We start from the raw sequence: 14,728 nt of genomic DNA, 5'->3' as shown, positions 1-14,728 counted from the left end.
GAAACTCTCAAGTCTTGAATCAGCAGCCCCTACTGGCTAAGAAAAAATATTAGGTATCTTATATGATTCCCAAATCCCTGCCAGAAAAAGAAAGAAAAACTCTTGATGGGAGGATGAGGGAATACGTGTGAAGCACTATATGGCATTACACAATTTCTTAAATTTACCTTGTGGTCCTACTTCTCTGGAACTTTGCTGAGGTGGTTTTCATATCTGTACTTGGACTGTGCACTTTTGTACCGTCTCACCACTCCCCCGCGCCCCCCCACCAAAAAAAAAAAGAAATACAAAAGGAAAGTAAAAGAAAAATCTCTATAGTCCTTTAAGTCCAGTTAAAACATGGAGCCCTTCCCCCATCTAACTGTTCATCAAGCTGTATTCCCATAATGCATCTTTCATTCATTTTATAGCTCTTATGCCATTGCGTATTATAGTCATTTGACGCCATGAAGTTATTTGCCTTGAACTCCAAGACATTGGGAACTATGTTATTTAATGCTCCGCGCGGGAGGGACGCCTGGCATTTAGAAGGCCCTCCGTAAGACTGTGTAACCGGAGCGAAGGTGTGTCGTGGGGACGGCACAGAAACAGGAGATGCAAACCTATATTCGGAAAAGCTTACGGGAACAACGACAGCACATTTAACAAAGATGTGAAAATAAAACCATGGCTCCACTTCTTTCTACAATCTTCTCATTCACTACCGGTGTCTCTGACCCCATTCCCTCCTCAAACCCAAGCTCAAACCAGACTGGGTCTGATTGGCCAATCGGAGCACAACCTTCGGTAATCGCGAGGCCTTCTCCAGCCAATGAGAGACCTGAGCGATTTGGCGGCGGTGAGACTTGCAACCCTCTGGCTGAATCCTGGGGGCGTGGGGACACGTTGGGCGGGACTGAAGTTTGATTGGCAGCTGAGCGATCCGCCTCCTTAGAACGGAAACGCTGCTCGGTGAGAGCAAGGAGGGGTCGTGGGCGGGGCAGTGAAACTAGGGTCAGCCAATGACCGACGCACTACAGGCAGAGAGAAAGATAGATCACCAATGGCGGCACGGATGTGGTGCCATGGGCGGGGTTTAGGCCCAAAGCTGTGTAGGAGCAGCGCCTATTACGGTAGTCCTCATCTTCACGGCCGGCGCCTCTTCCTGCATTCATTCGTTTGTTTTTTCCATTCACGAAGGTAGTGAGGCCTGGTTGAAAGCCATGGAGAGCGCTCTGCCTGCCGCCGGCTTCCTATACTGGGTGGGCGCGGGCACCGTGGCCTACCTGGCTCTGCGCATCTCGTGCTCGCTCTTCACGGCCCTTCGGGTCTGGGGTTTGGGTCACGAGCCGGGGGTCGGACCGGGGCTCGGTGAATGGGCAGGTGAGTCGAATCGAGGGCCGCCGGCCCCCTCGCTCCTGCTGCGGCTCGCGCGGCTCCCGGCCGGGCCTGGTACGCGCTGACCACTTCTGGGCCCAGCGCTTGGCCTTCCCGTCCCCAGCTCCCCTCTCCTCCATTCTGAGATTCCTGCGTCCCGCATACCCGCCTGTCCCCTAAGCCATTTTCTGGCTTGCTTAGACTTCTAGAGTTTTTAAATACTAAATACATTGCTGGCTTAAGTCAGCGAATCTAAAGGGCCAGTTGGTGGGCGCGGGAGAAATCTGGCCTGAACTCCCTGGGGCTTGTGTCCTTTAAGCCGTTCCGGGTTCACGGAGTTAGTCGCCTTGCTGCTTGCTTCCTTAGTCGCACTCTACGCACCTTGGGTCGCCCCTTATGAGTGTTTTTAAAACAAAGTCTTTGGCTTGAATACTGGCCCTGTGCTTAGGATGAAAAGTATTCTGTTGCCTTTTGGGAGGCGAGGGTGGAGGAAGAGGACATAGAATTTCAGAAGACTTTCTGCTCTTTGGAACCTTGGATTCGGCCTAGTTCAGGTAATTTACAAAAAAAATTGGTAAACTGTTCTGGAGTCCTAATGAGTAGCAAGAATTATTGCTTCTGCAAAACGGTACTCTTCATGTAGAAATCGGAAATACTTTCGGCAGAAGGACATTTGCAGGAAAAAGTATTCCCAGAAAGAGTGAGCTAAACAAACAGGTCTTGTTCCATCTAGTCGGGGGATTTTGAGGATGGAGGAGAAAGGTCGGATTGGAGAAGTTGGGAAACATCTGAGGAAAGTTTTGCGCTTATTGTTTTTCTTTTTCTGCCTTTTTTGTTGATTTTCTTTCCTTATTTTTTGTTTCTTTTAGCTTTTTTTTTAAACCGAGTGATATGCCGTTCTCCGATGTGATTATTCATTCTGCTGTTTTATAATTGAATGTACACTTCACAAAGCATTTTATTGAATTTTGGAGTGGTTAGGGGTTGCTTTCAGACTAGGCTCAAATAAGGTACACAAATAATGTCACTCCATGTTCTGAACTTTATTCACTCAAAAACATTTCAACAACTTAGTAGGAAAAACATAATAAATTAACATTTTGGGACAGCAACAAAAGGAGAAAACATCTCAAGTAGGAATGAATATGTGAAGCAGCTATTAACATAATACATATTTTAAAAAGTCACTTAATTGTCTTTTGATCGTTGAAAAAGCAAGTGAAGTGCTCAGCTTGATTATAATCAAGATTGTAATTTTACGGTTGATAAGCCCAAATTCTTGGTTGTCAGGTTTGGAAAACTTGCTTTTTGACTTTGTTTTTTCTTAAATGAAGGCTTTATTTATTTAGGCTGTGTTGGGTCTTCGTTGCTTTGCGTGGGCTTTCTCTGGTTGTGGTGAGCGGGGCTACTCTTCGTTGCGGTGCGCAGTCTTCTCATTGCTGGGGCTTCTCTTGTTGCGGGGCACGGGCTCCAGGTGTGCGGGCTTCAGTAGTTGTGGCACGTGGGCTTAGCTGCTCCGACGCATGTGGGATCTTCCTGGACCAGGGCTTGAACCCATGTCCTCTGCATTGGCAGGCGGATTCTTAGCCACTGCGCCACCAGGGAAGTCCGCTTGTTGACTTTTGAACAAGACTAGTGCTTTAGGAAATCATATATCAAGATGAATAAGTTTTGTAATTTGTAAGCAAAGACTTATGGTAATAACTTTTTTTTTAACCATCTAAAATTGACCATAGTGGCTAATAACTCGAAGGGACCAAGTCATCTGTATATGAATCCATAGTAAAAAGCCAAGTGATATGACATTGTCATTTCATAAGTATTATTTATATTGAAAAGATTTGGCCCCAGAGGAAGGATGTTTGATAAATTAAGGGCAATGTTTAAAAGATTTGGAAATGAAATTTGAACTAGAACACTGGGATATAACAGAGAGGATCATAGTATCATAAAGTGAAATGTTGTCCAGTTCACTTGTTGGGAAAACTGTCTTTTTTAAGTATTTAAGTAGAAGAAATAATGAAGTTGTTATTTTTAACATTACTTACATGTGGGGGCCTGGATCTTAAAAGAAAATACGTCTTCCTTTTTCTCTCCAAATTCAGGGAATCTTTGAAAAACAAAGAAAAACTGAAATAATTTGAAAAACAAACCAGCAGAGATGACACTTGAATAATTAGGGTTAAATTGTGATTAAAAATAGGTAATTTGTTCAACCAATTATTAATGTAATCAGGCAAGGGCTCTTGTGCCTGTGGTGCTGAAAGCCAAACTCTGACAGTAAGTGTTTGCAACAAAGTAAGGGTTTATTTGCAGGACACCAAGCAGGGGAGTGGGAGACAAGCCTCAGATCCACTTCAACTTGGTCTTTGAGTTTAAGGTTCTGTTTTTTCTTTTTCTTTTTCTTTTTTTTTTCCCCACGGGAAAGAACAGAGAGGCTGGGGTTAATCATCATAGGGACATTTCTGTGACATTTCCTAATCATAGTTTTGGGAGTGAGGGTGTCTCTGGTTTATGATTCCCAGGCCAGGTGGTCCGTGGCTCAGGGGCCTGTGAGCTCATCTTGTAGTGGAGAAACAACCTGAGTTTATACGTTAATGATGTCATTGACAACAGCAGTTTTAGTACATTAATGATGTTATATGGACAGTGGCAGTTTCAGTCATCTGACTCTGGTTGATTAGTGTTCAGTTAGCACAGGATTGAGGTCAGAGGGGACCAGAGAAGGAATAAAGTTTTGGGTAAAGAGATTAATCATAAACTCAATAAGGGAACTTGGTTTTAGGGCACCTTGGTGTCATTAGGGAGGCATTGCCTAAGTTTTTAATACTGATGTTTATTTAACATCTTCCTTTCCATAACCAATTATTTTAAGTATTACATAACAATATGTGTTGAGTTGGTAGTATATTTTTATACTTGTCATTCTTAAGTCTCTGTATGTGAGTATGTTTAATTTCTCCCCCTCAGATTTTAGAATCTGAGAGGCAGGGACTGTGGGTCCTCATTTTTGTCTTTTCCCACAGTAACTGGCATATTGATCAGATATAAGCTCTTCTAGACGTTTAAAAAAAAAAAAAAAAAACCTTGGAAAATCCCCGAAATACAGTTGTGCTTTGCAATCTGTAAAAATATTCCATACCACAGATTTCTTAGTCTAGTAGGTTTTTAAGACCATCCATTACACGGCCCATCCTCTAATTTATCTCCTTCATCTTCTAATCAAGAGCTGGGTCATTCCTTCCCTAGTTCTCTCCAGTAACAGTCCCACTCAAGTGAATTACGGTGATTTCACTAGGTCCCTAGCAGGTGGGTTTAGCCAGTTTAGGAGGTGAGGCTCTCTTGCCTGCCATTGTCATGTGATACTTTCTGTATCTTTTCCAAGAACAAAGAGATCCTGTGAAAGTGGAGCTTCAAGTTGTTTGAAGGTCACTGTAGCAAGTAATGAAAAGAAGATTGCTAACGGAAGTGGTCAGTTTGTGCTAAGAAGTGAATAGTCCTTGCTGTGGAGCAACAGAGAATGTAATCTGTAGAATTTGGTTTGAGCGTAGACACATTTTGCATTTATTTGAGCAAGTTTCCATCATTGGAGTTTATCTGAAATGATTGATATAGAAATAAAGTGGGGACTTCCTTGGTGGCGTAGTGGTTAAGAATCCGCCTGCCAATGCAGGGGACACGGGTTCAAGCCCTGGTCCGGGAAGATCCCACATGCCACAGAACAACTAAGCCCGTACGCCACAACTGCTGAGCCTGTGCTCTAGAGCCCGTGAGCCACAACTACTGAGCCCACGTGCTGCAACTACTGAAGCCGGCACGCTTAGAGCCCCTGCTCTGCAACAAAGAGAAGCCACCGCAATGAGAAGCCCATGCACCACAACGAAGAGTAGCCCCCGCTCGCTGCAACTAGAGAAAGCCCGTGCACAGCAACAAAGACCCAACACAGCCAGATAAATAAATAATCTTCAAAAAAAATAAAAAAATAAAAAATAAAGTGGAGGTGATAGGTGCAACTCTGAGCTCTTAGTTTCTAAAGGAGAGGATATAGCTCCAGGCAGCAAAGAATGAAGGATCCACTAATCAGTTAATGAGTTAGATTTTTAAAATAGCTTTATTGAGATATAACTCATAGACCATACAGTTTACCCATTTTAAAGTGTACAAGTCAAGGTTTTTATTATATTCATAGGGTTGCGCAACCATCATTATAACCTAATTTTAGAACATTTTCATCTTCCTAAAAGAAACCCTGTACCTATTAGCTGTCACTCCCTCATTCCCACCCCCTCTTTCTGTCAATATACATTTCCCTATTCTGGATATTTCATGTAAATGGAATGAGATAATGTGAAGTTTTTGATGGCTGGCTTCTTTGATTTAGCACAGTGTTTTCAAGGTTCCTTCATGTTGTGGCATGTTTCAGTGGCTTCATTTTTTTTTTTGGGTACGCAGGCCTCTCACTGTTGTGGCCTCTCCCGTTGCGGAGCACAGGCTCCGGATGCACAGGCCCAATGGCCATGGCTCACGGGTCCAGCCGCTCTGCGGCATGTGGGATCTTCCTGGACCGGGGCACGAACCCGTGTCCCCTGCATCGGCAGGTGGACTCTCAACCACTGCGCCACCAGGGAAGCCCTTTTTTTTTTTTTAAATTGCTGATTAATATTCCATTCTGCGGGGAAGGAAATCCAAAAAGGAGGGAATATATGTATATGTATAGCGGATTCACTTTTCTATACAACAGAAAGTAACACATTATAAAGCAAACTATACTCCAATAAAAATTAATTTAAAAAAAAGGAAAACTAAAGAAATCCAAATAAACTATGAAGTTTAACAACAACAACAAAAAATAGTCCATTCTGTGGAGTGAGTTAGATTTTGCAAAGGGTCTTCTTCTCTGCATTTTGCCCTCTGCACATCTGCACTGTCAGATCCCTGAGATTTTCCAAAGCGATGGAACTCATTTGGCTCTGTAGTATTGCAAGGTTTTCCTAATTCAGTAGACAATGAGGACTTAAAAAGGGTATGGGAGGGCTTCCCTGGTGGCGCAGTGGTTGAGAGTCCACCTGCCGATGCAGGGGACATGGGTTCGTGCCCCGGTCTGGGAAGATCCCACATGCCGCGGAGCGGCTAGGCCCGTGAGCCATGGCTGCTGAGCCTGCGCATCCGGAGCCTGTGCTCCGCACGGGAGAGGCCACAACAGTGAGAGGCCCGTGTACTGCAAAAAAAAAAGGGGTATGGGGTGGTGGGGTTCTTCCGTGGAAAAGCCATTCATCAAAGCTGGCTCTGCTTAGCCAAGCTCCAAGAATCAGATTCTCAAAATCAGGTGTGGTGTGTAATTTCTGTTTTTACATTGGACAGCTATGCAGGATTGGTCTAGTTACCTCAAACTGTTGAAGGCTACTTGAGTGACCAGGGCCCACTGACAGTGGGTCCCTTTCTTTAACTAAGTTTTGAGGTACCACATGATTATGTATGTACATATGTATGTATGAAATGTTATTTAACTTGGCAAGTCCAGAAGAAATATTACTATCACTTATTGAATGCTTGAAGTGTTCTAGGCACTTCATATAGATTATCATTAATTTCTCTTTGAGTTGTGCTCCAAAATCCCCAGTGTACAGAGAAGGAAACAGGGGCTTAGGTAAATGACTTCGTCTGTGGTTTCATAGCTGGTGAGTTACAGGATCAGGATGCAAAGCCAAGTTGTCCTTTATGCAACATCTACATGCTGTGTGTGGTGGGGATTGGCTTACAGACTACATGGATACTTGGGGTGGATTCCTTTATACCTTAGGAACTTTACTGCTTTTTGATTTAAGGCACACTTTCAAATCTGGACATGCTTGGTAATTCTGGAACCATTGCAGGATAAGTAGCACATTTTGGAATCAAGTAGCTTGGGATTTTCTTCAGATTTGTAACCATGAATCTTTTTTTTTTTTTGTAACCATGAATCTTGTTGCATGGGAACACATTGGAAAGGCGCTCAAGGTGCTTAACAAAGCGAAGGGTTTGACTGTCATCAATATGGCTGGACCGGACCTTGAATGCTGTTTTCTGTTTATCAGTCTGGCGTTCTCAAATGGATTTAGTGAATCTCCGGAGGTCCAGCTTGGTTAGTGTAATATGCTCCTTGTTGACATTCTGGTAGACCTGTTCTTGCTGGTGAGTTTGTTTTTGATGTTGATCGCAGTGTTTTTTTAAAAAGTTGTTTTTTTTGTTTGGTTGTTCTGTTTTTTTAAAGCAGCCAGGTGGTGGAGGGCAGAGAAACAGATGAACTTAGTCATAAAAGTTCTTGAAGATATTTATTAATTCTTCACTTCATCTCTGAAAAGGGAGTCCATAGGCCTAAATGGAACAGTCTCCAGATTGGAGTTAGCAGCGGCAACCTTAAAGCACTAGGGCTAGAGCTGTGTAAGAGGAAACAGATGCAACTGGAGGATCGGCCCTAAAAGCATGCCCTGGTCTTATTTGGAGGAAAAACCAAAGAGGATCGTTTCCTGGAATTAGTAATTCAGCCTCTGTACTCTGAGCTGTTTCCTCCAACCTCACACCAGCCTCCATTGTCTCCTGCTTCCTTTTTTTTTTTTCTGTTCTTCGTCTTCCTTTCTGTGCAATAATAATTTTCCTATTTAAGGATCAAACCTGAGACTCGGAGACTCAAATCTAGACTTGGATTCTAGCTCCTCTACTTTAAACTAGAGTGTAACATTGAGTAAGGTAGTAGACATCTGTGAGCCTCACTTTCCTCATCTACAGAATGGGGATAATACTGGCACCTGTTTTCATAGGATTGTTGTGAAGGGTAAATGAGAATACTTATTCTGTGTAAAACAGGTGGTGCAGTGCCTAGTACATAAATGCTTAATAACTTATTAGTAATATTATTAGCCTTTGTAGCATTATATACTAATTACTTGAGCTAATTGACAAGATAAGGCTTAGTAAGAAAAGGTTAATAGCTGGCTGGCTGCATCTTCAGCAAACTGAGATTACCTTTGCTACTCTCACTCAAGTGAGAGTATTGAGCTTCAAAACTAATTTTCTGTTTGTTTTTGTTGGTTGAGGATGATTTCTTTCAGTTTCAGAAAAAAATTATTGAAAGATTTGGTTAGTGAGAATACATTGGTAAGTGGATTTGAATAGATCAATTCCATTGCCTTTAAAGCCATTTGTAGATAAGGATAAGTTAAAAGAAATTTAATAGTGTGTCGTAGTTCGTTTGGGCTGCTATAACAAAAATACTATAGGCTAGGTGGCTTAAACAACAAACATTTCTCACAGTTCTGGAGGCTGGGAAGTCAGATCAAGGTGCTGGCAGATTCGGTCTCCGATGAGGAACTGCATCCTAGTTTATAGATAGCTGTCTTCTTGTTCTGTCTTCACATGACAAGGGGCCAGGGAGCTCTCTGGGGTGTCTTATAAGGGCACTGATGCCATTTGTTAGGGCTCCACCCTCATGACCCAATCACCTCCCAAAATCATTATATTGAGGGGGTTAGGATTTCAACATATACATTTTTGTTTCTAGCATATGAATTCAGTCTGTAGCACAGATCCTTTATTCCATTTCTCTCCTGCTCATCTTTCCTGAACATAAAAATATTAAAATATAGCAATTTATATCTCTGCCTTCTGGGATAGATTACGATTAAGGCTAGGAGGCAGGGAGGGTGAAGGCTTCACCATCTTGGTGGAGAGTGTGATCCAACACTGTTCATTTGTCCTCCCACCGTCCACATCCTCCTGAGGCTGGCCATGGACCTTGTAACAGACCAGTGGGACGGCAAACAGGAATCAGAAACAAACTGCCCTGTTAAGTGGTGGAAAGCAGACACACTTGGTTCTATGGGAGCTTGTGAAAGAAGGTCAGAGTGATGACTGAGCTGAGATCTGAAGGGAAGTGAAGAGTAGCAGACAGAGCAGAGGGACCAGCAGGTGCTAGGCTCCTGAGGTGGGAAAGAGCAGGGTCTCCTTAAAACAAGGCCTGAGCACTTGGAGCCAAGGAAGGGTAGGCATGATGTAAGATGGGAGTGGAGAGGGGCTCAGGGGCAGTGAGCAGGGCTGTTTAAGAACATGGAAGACAACTGTGGGGATTTTAAGCAGAAGGGTAATGCTGAGTTGCAACTTTATTTTTTTAAGTAAATTTATTTATTTATTTTTGGCTGCGTTGGGTTTTCGTTGCTGCAAGTGGGCTTTCTCTAGTTGTGGAGAGAGGGTTCTACTCTTCATTGTGGTGTGTGGGCTTCTCATTTTGGTGGCTTCTCTGGTGGAGCTCGGGCTCTGGGTGCTCAGGCTTCAGTAGTTGTGGCACTCGGGTTCAGTAGCTGTGGCTTGCGGGCTCTAGAGCACAGGCTCAGTAGTTGTGGTGCACAGGCTTAGTTGCTCCGCGTCACGTGGGATCTTCCTGGACCAGGGCTCGAACTTGTGTCACCTGCAGGCGGATTCTTAACCACTGCACCACCAGGGAAGCCCTGAGTTGCAACTTTAAACAGAAGTTTTTGCTTCTATGATCTTTCTGAAGCTGTTGCATTGTCACAGAGATAGAGAAGAGCAGGTTATTCAGATAATCTCAGTTAAAATTGCCTTTAAAAAATGTAAATTCGTACTTTATAGTAAGGGAGGCCATTTTTGTGCACTTTCTGGTTATCATCTTTCAAAGACTATTTCTCCCTGGGGGAAAATCTAATCACTGTGGTATGGGAAGTTCTACTCTTGACCAGGGACTGGATGATAACGTTGAATGAACCCTGAAACTGGGTTATTGCTTTCTCGAGGTCACTCCATAGAACTGTGGTGTGATAGTTGAGGAGCCTGCCACACATCCGAATGCTTTGTTTTCTTATTCATTTTGTCTGGTGAAAAAACGTGTTTGTTGAGGAGCCTGCCACACATCCGAATGCTTTGTTTTCTTATTCATTTTGTCTGGTGAAAAAACGTGTTTGCCTGGTCTCTAACTGGCAATTCCAGGGAGACTATCCAGTTTCTGAAAAGTTATCCTTACCACTGTTAAGTGAAGTTATTTCTACTTAAATGATCTAGTCATTGGGGGAAGGGAGGAAAGACTAGAAAACTAAAGATTTTGAACAATTACTGCTTCTCAGGAGTATGACATTGGGGAACAGTAGCGCTAACGGGAAGATTGGCTTTAGGGTCAGTACAGCAGGTCTGAGCTTTGCTACTTGCTAAGAAGTTTGACCTTGGACAAAGATTGCTAACCTCTGAGCATAACGTTCTTCATCTAGTAAATAGGGCTGTTACTTTTCAGGGTTATTATGACAGTGAAATGAGATGTAAATGAGGTTCTCATGTAACATCTTGTGTGTTTTTATGGATGCCAAGTAACATATATTTAAGACATCTTTATTTGTATACATTGCTCTTATTTGATGAAAAGGGATTGTTGAAACCAAGAAATAATGTAGTTCACTCAGCAGATAAACTATTGGAAATCTGAAGCTGTGAATAGATTGATTAGGAGGTGATTCACAGTACTCCAGGAGAATTGCTTCCTTTGTGAAAAGATTTACTAAGTGGTTCCTTGAAATATGGTCCCCATTAGTGAACCTGAGATACGATGGACTTAGAAAAATCTGGTTCTGTGCAACTTTTCAACTACATTGTAAAAACCTTGGGTCATTTTCAGCTCTTCTTCTCTCACCCACATACAGTCTATTAGGAAATCTTACTGACTTTAACTTCAAAATATCCAGTATCCAGTTCCTTCTACCACTCTGGTGTAAGCCACCCAAATCTCTTGCCTCGATTATTATAACAGCCTCCTGTCATTCTGATTCCACCTTGGCTCCCCTATAATCAGTTCTTACAGAGCAGCCAGTGATCCTTGAAAAGCTCTAGTCAGATCATGTGATCCTTTGCTCAGATCCCTCCAGTGTCTTCTCATCCTGTTTATTTATTTTTTAAATTAATTTTTATTGGAGTATGGTTGCTTTACAATGTTGTGTAAGTTTCTACTGTACAGCAAAATGAATCAGCTATACGTATACATATATCCCTCTGTTTTGGATTTCCTTCCCATTTAGGTCACCATAGTGCATTAAGTAGAGTTCCCTGTGCTATATAGTATGTTTTCATTAGTTGTCTATTTTATACATAGTATCAATAGTGTATATACCTCAATTCCAGTCTCCCATCTCATCCTGTTTAGATGAAAACCCCAGATTCTTCCTATGGTTGACAAGGCTTTTGACCACCTGAATCCTGCCTTCTTTTACCTCTGATCTCCTCTCTGCCCATGTCTCGCCCTCCCTCCTAGCCACATTCCCTTCTTCCTTGAACATGCTTGGCATTGCTGCCTTGGCCTTTGGTTATTCCCTCTTCCTGAATGCTCTTCCCCAGATATGCATGTGGCTGAGTCTTCTTCCTTCCTTCCAGTCTTTGCTCAAATATCATCTTCTCACTGAAACCTTCCCTCCTACCTTTAAACTTACAGACTGATCTCTTCCACCCTTCTGATCCCCGTTCCCCTGCTCTACTTGTGCTCTTTGTCATAGCACTTGTCACCATCTCCCATACTGTATACTTTGCTCATTTATGACATTTCTTGTTTGTCTACCTTTGTTAGAATGGAAGCACCATGAAGACAAAGATCTGTCTCTCTAGTTCACTTATGTATCTCAAGTGCCTAGGACAGAGCCTGCACAGAATAGGTGCTAATACATAGTTGTTGAATGAATGAAAATATTCAGGTATTCCAGTGTTTTTGAGGGATAATGTATTTTTTGTGGGGAATTATCTTCTCTTTCTATATTCTCTTATTAGTTGTAAATCTAAGAAATATTAGTGGTCTCCCCACCTCTAAAAATGAAATTATTTAGTCTAAAAACAAAATATAGACTATAACCTCAGGAAGAAGTTATCATAGTATAGACCCTGGAACTAGACTGCCCTGAATGTCTTTGTGTCCCAGAAGTGCCTGTACTTACCGCTTCTTTCTGCTTCTGTGTCCTTTTGCTTGTGCAGAGACATTCAGTAGTTTCAGTGTTGTTGAATGTTGATCTCTCTCTGCCTGGAGTGCTCTTTCTTGTTGTTCACTCTTCCTTACTCCTCCTGTTCATGAAATTCTACCTGCTTTTCAGAGTCCAGATTCTGAATGTCTATGTGCAGCTGCCCACATGGAAGCCATCATGTACTTTTGGAACTCTGATAGTGCTTGTTTTGTGCTTTTTTGTGGGCTTTTCCACACTTTACCTTTTTGGTTGTTTGTGTGTGTGTCTGTGCTTGCACGCATGACTGTTCTAAACTACAAGCCCCTCGAGAGTGCACAATAAATAATATGTAGTGAATGAATATATTTTCTTTGAATTATATTTTGATGGGGATGGGGTGTTTTGCTTTGCTTTTTGTATTCTTTTGGTTATGTTTTACAAAATAATTTGTACACCTTTTTTCCTCTTTGTTTTAAAATCTCAAGTGACACCTAAAAAGCTAGATTAAAATTAAACCCAGGCTGATTAGACAAAGACTGGTTATGGAATTATTGTAGCAGAGCTGGGATAACAGTTTTGAAAGTGTGAAATGCAGTGAGAGCAGAGATGTCCTTGTGTAGCATTGGTAATAAGCTAATCTTCCTTCATACATGTGTTAGGAAATTGCTGTAGGAAATCAACCACTTTGCCAGATTTAATAAACATTTCAATATTAATGGATTTTTTGTAATATATTTATTATCCTTCCCCAAGTCTTTGTAAAATTGTTACAAGTAGGCTTTCTTTTAGTAAGAAAGACTCTTCCAATGAAAGTTTCAGTAAAACCTTGCTAATTGGTAAGGCTGAGATGAATGAGTGAAAAAACTGAATTCTAGGATGTGTTGACCAAAATGTACTTTTGTTATTTTAAAGGCCCGAAAAAATGAACCCACGCTTTCTAGAGCCTTCAGTCTTTTTGGGGACATTGAACTGAATTTCATGGAAAATCTCTGGTAGTAAAGGCATTGAATGGTCAATGTATATACTTAATAACTGCTAGAAGGTTAACCACAGAGCACTGAGTATATGCGTTGTTTGCTTCATGGAAGGAAATGAATAGTGCAGTTGGTTGATAATCTACAAAAGCTGAGTCAGCCATTTTGTGAGAAACTTGAGAAAATTAAAAAATCATTAGGAGGCAGAAGAGACTAATGATAGAATAACAAAACTGGAAGGGCTGTTGGTGACCTCTTCAGTTGAACTATTAGGGAAATAAGCTGGAAGAGGTAATGACTTGCTCAGGTTCATTCATCCGGTTAGAGATTGTTTAGGCAAGAGGGTCAGTGGCACAGAGCAGAAAATGGGGGTTGCATCGGTGCTCGGTTGATTAAAAGCAGTGGTAGGAGTGATGAGCAGCAGACTCTGACAGCAGAATAGAAGAGATTTGTCAGGGATGAATTAAGAGAGGAAAACTGGCGAGGAGGACAGGCGGAGGTGATGAGTGATAACAGTTAGGGTGCTGGCAGAACTGAGCTTCATCACATTTCCGCAGCTGGTATGGGGCGAGAAGCCTTCTCTGTACAGGAGCCTGAACTCTCGAAGAAATGACACACGTCTCTGTAGCCCCGAGGGTACCATTATTTCCTACTCTTGGTGCGCTCCTACATGGATGTTAAGACCGGGGGACTTTTTCACTGTGTATAGTGCTACAAGCCAAGTGGGTCGATCCGTTATCTCTTATCTATAGTCTTGGCTGTGCCTATAGCCCTAACTACAGATGAAGTTGATGACACTAAATTGCCAAGGAAATACTGTATAGTTTTTAGGATTGCTTCTCGGCCAGCAAAGGGTGCAGTATCCTTTAGAAGTTTAAATTCCAGTTTTAGAGTTCCCTTAACTTTCCTCGTATGTAGAAAACTCATTCTCCAAATTGGTTTTACTGTAATGCCGGCAGTACCTGCTCACCACCAAGCTCACTTCCAGTAGAAATATTGCCAAGCTTGCTTTAATGATTGCTGAAACTCCCATCTTGTCACATAAACAGACCTAATAAAGTAAGCAAGCTCCCCTAATCTTGCACATTCAGGCATAATATTGCTGTGGAACAGAGAGCAGCTGCTTATCTGTGTGTTCCAATACCTATCATTGCCTGTCATGAGAAAGGAGGGGATGATCTCTTTATAGATAATGTGAAAAAAACACAACAGGGGTTAGACAATGATGTTCACACATTCTGAATTAGAGGAGGCTGAATTAATGAAATTTTACCGTAATGATGACATCTTAATTTACAAATTGCTCTTGCAAGTATTCTCAAATGATTGCCATAACCACCCTGTAGTTATTACTTCCACATAATATTCCAGGACCAGAGGGAGCTGCAGGGAGTGGTATAGGGGTTACACAGCTAGTAAATGACACAAGAAATTGAATCTAGG

General features: G+C 42.1%; 1 protein-coding gene across 1 annotated transcript in view; it reads left to right on the top strand.

Annotated features, from left to right (window-relative positions):
• The first annotated feature begins 1,054 nt into the window (after nucleotides 1-1,054).
• The window catches only part of HSD17B12 (hydroxysteroid 17-beta dehydrogenase 12), a 166,712-nt gene continuing 153,038 nt past the window's right edge, over nucleotides 1,055-14,728 (top strand). The window contains exon 1 of the mRNA XM_030864638.2: nucleotides 1,055-1,362. Coding sequence (XP_030720498.1) covers nucleotides 1,203-1,362 — 160 coding nt within the window. The 5' untranslated portion in view covers nucleotides 1,055-1,202. The remainder of the gene's footprint in view (nucleotides 1,363-14,728) is intronic.

This window comes from Globicephala melas, chromosome 8 (genome assembly GCF_963455315.2).
Source record: "Globicephala melas chromosome 8, mGloMel1.2, whole genome shotgun sequence".
NCBI classification, from domain to species: Eukaryota; Metazoa; Chordata; class Mammalia; order Artiodactyla; family Delphinidae; genus Globicephala; species Globicephala melas.
The sequence above is the reverse complement of the archived record's forward strand: the minus strand, read 5'-3'. Positions and strand labels throughout refer to the sequence as shown.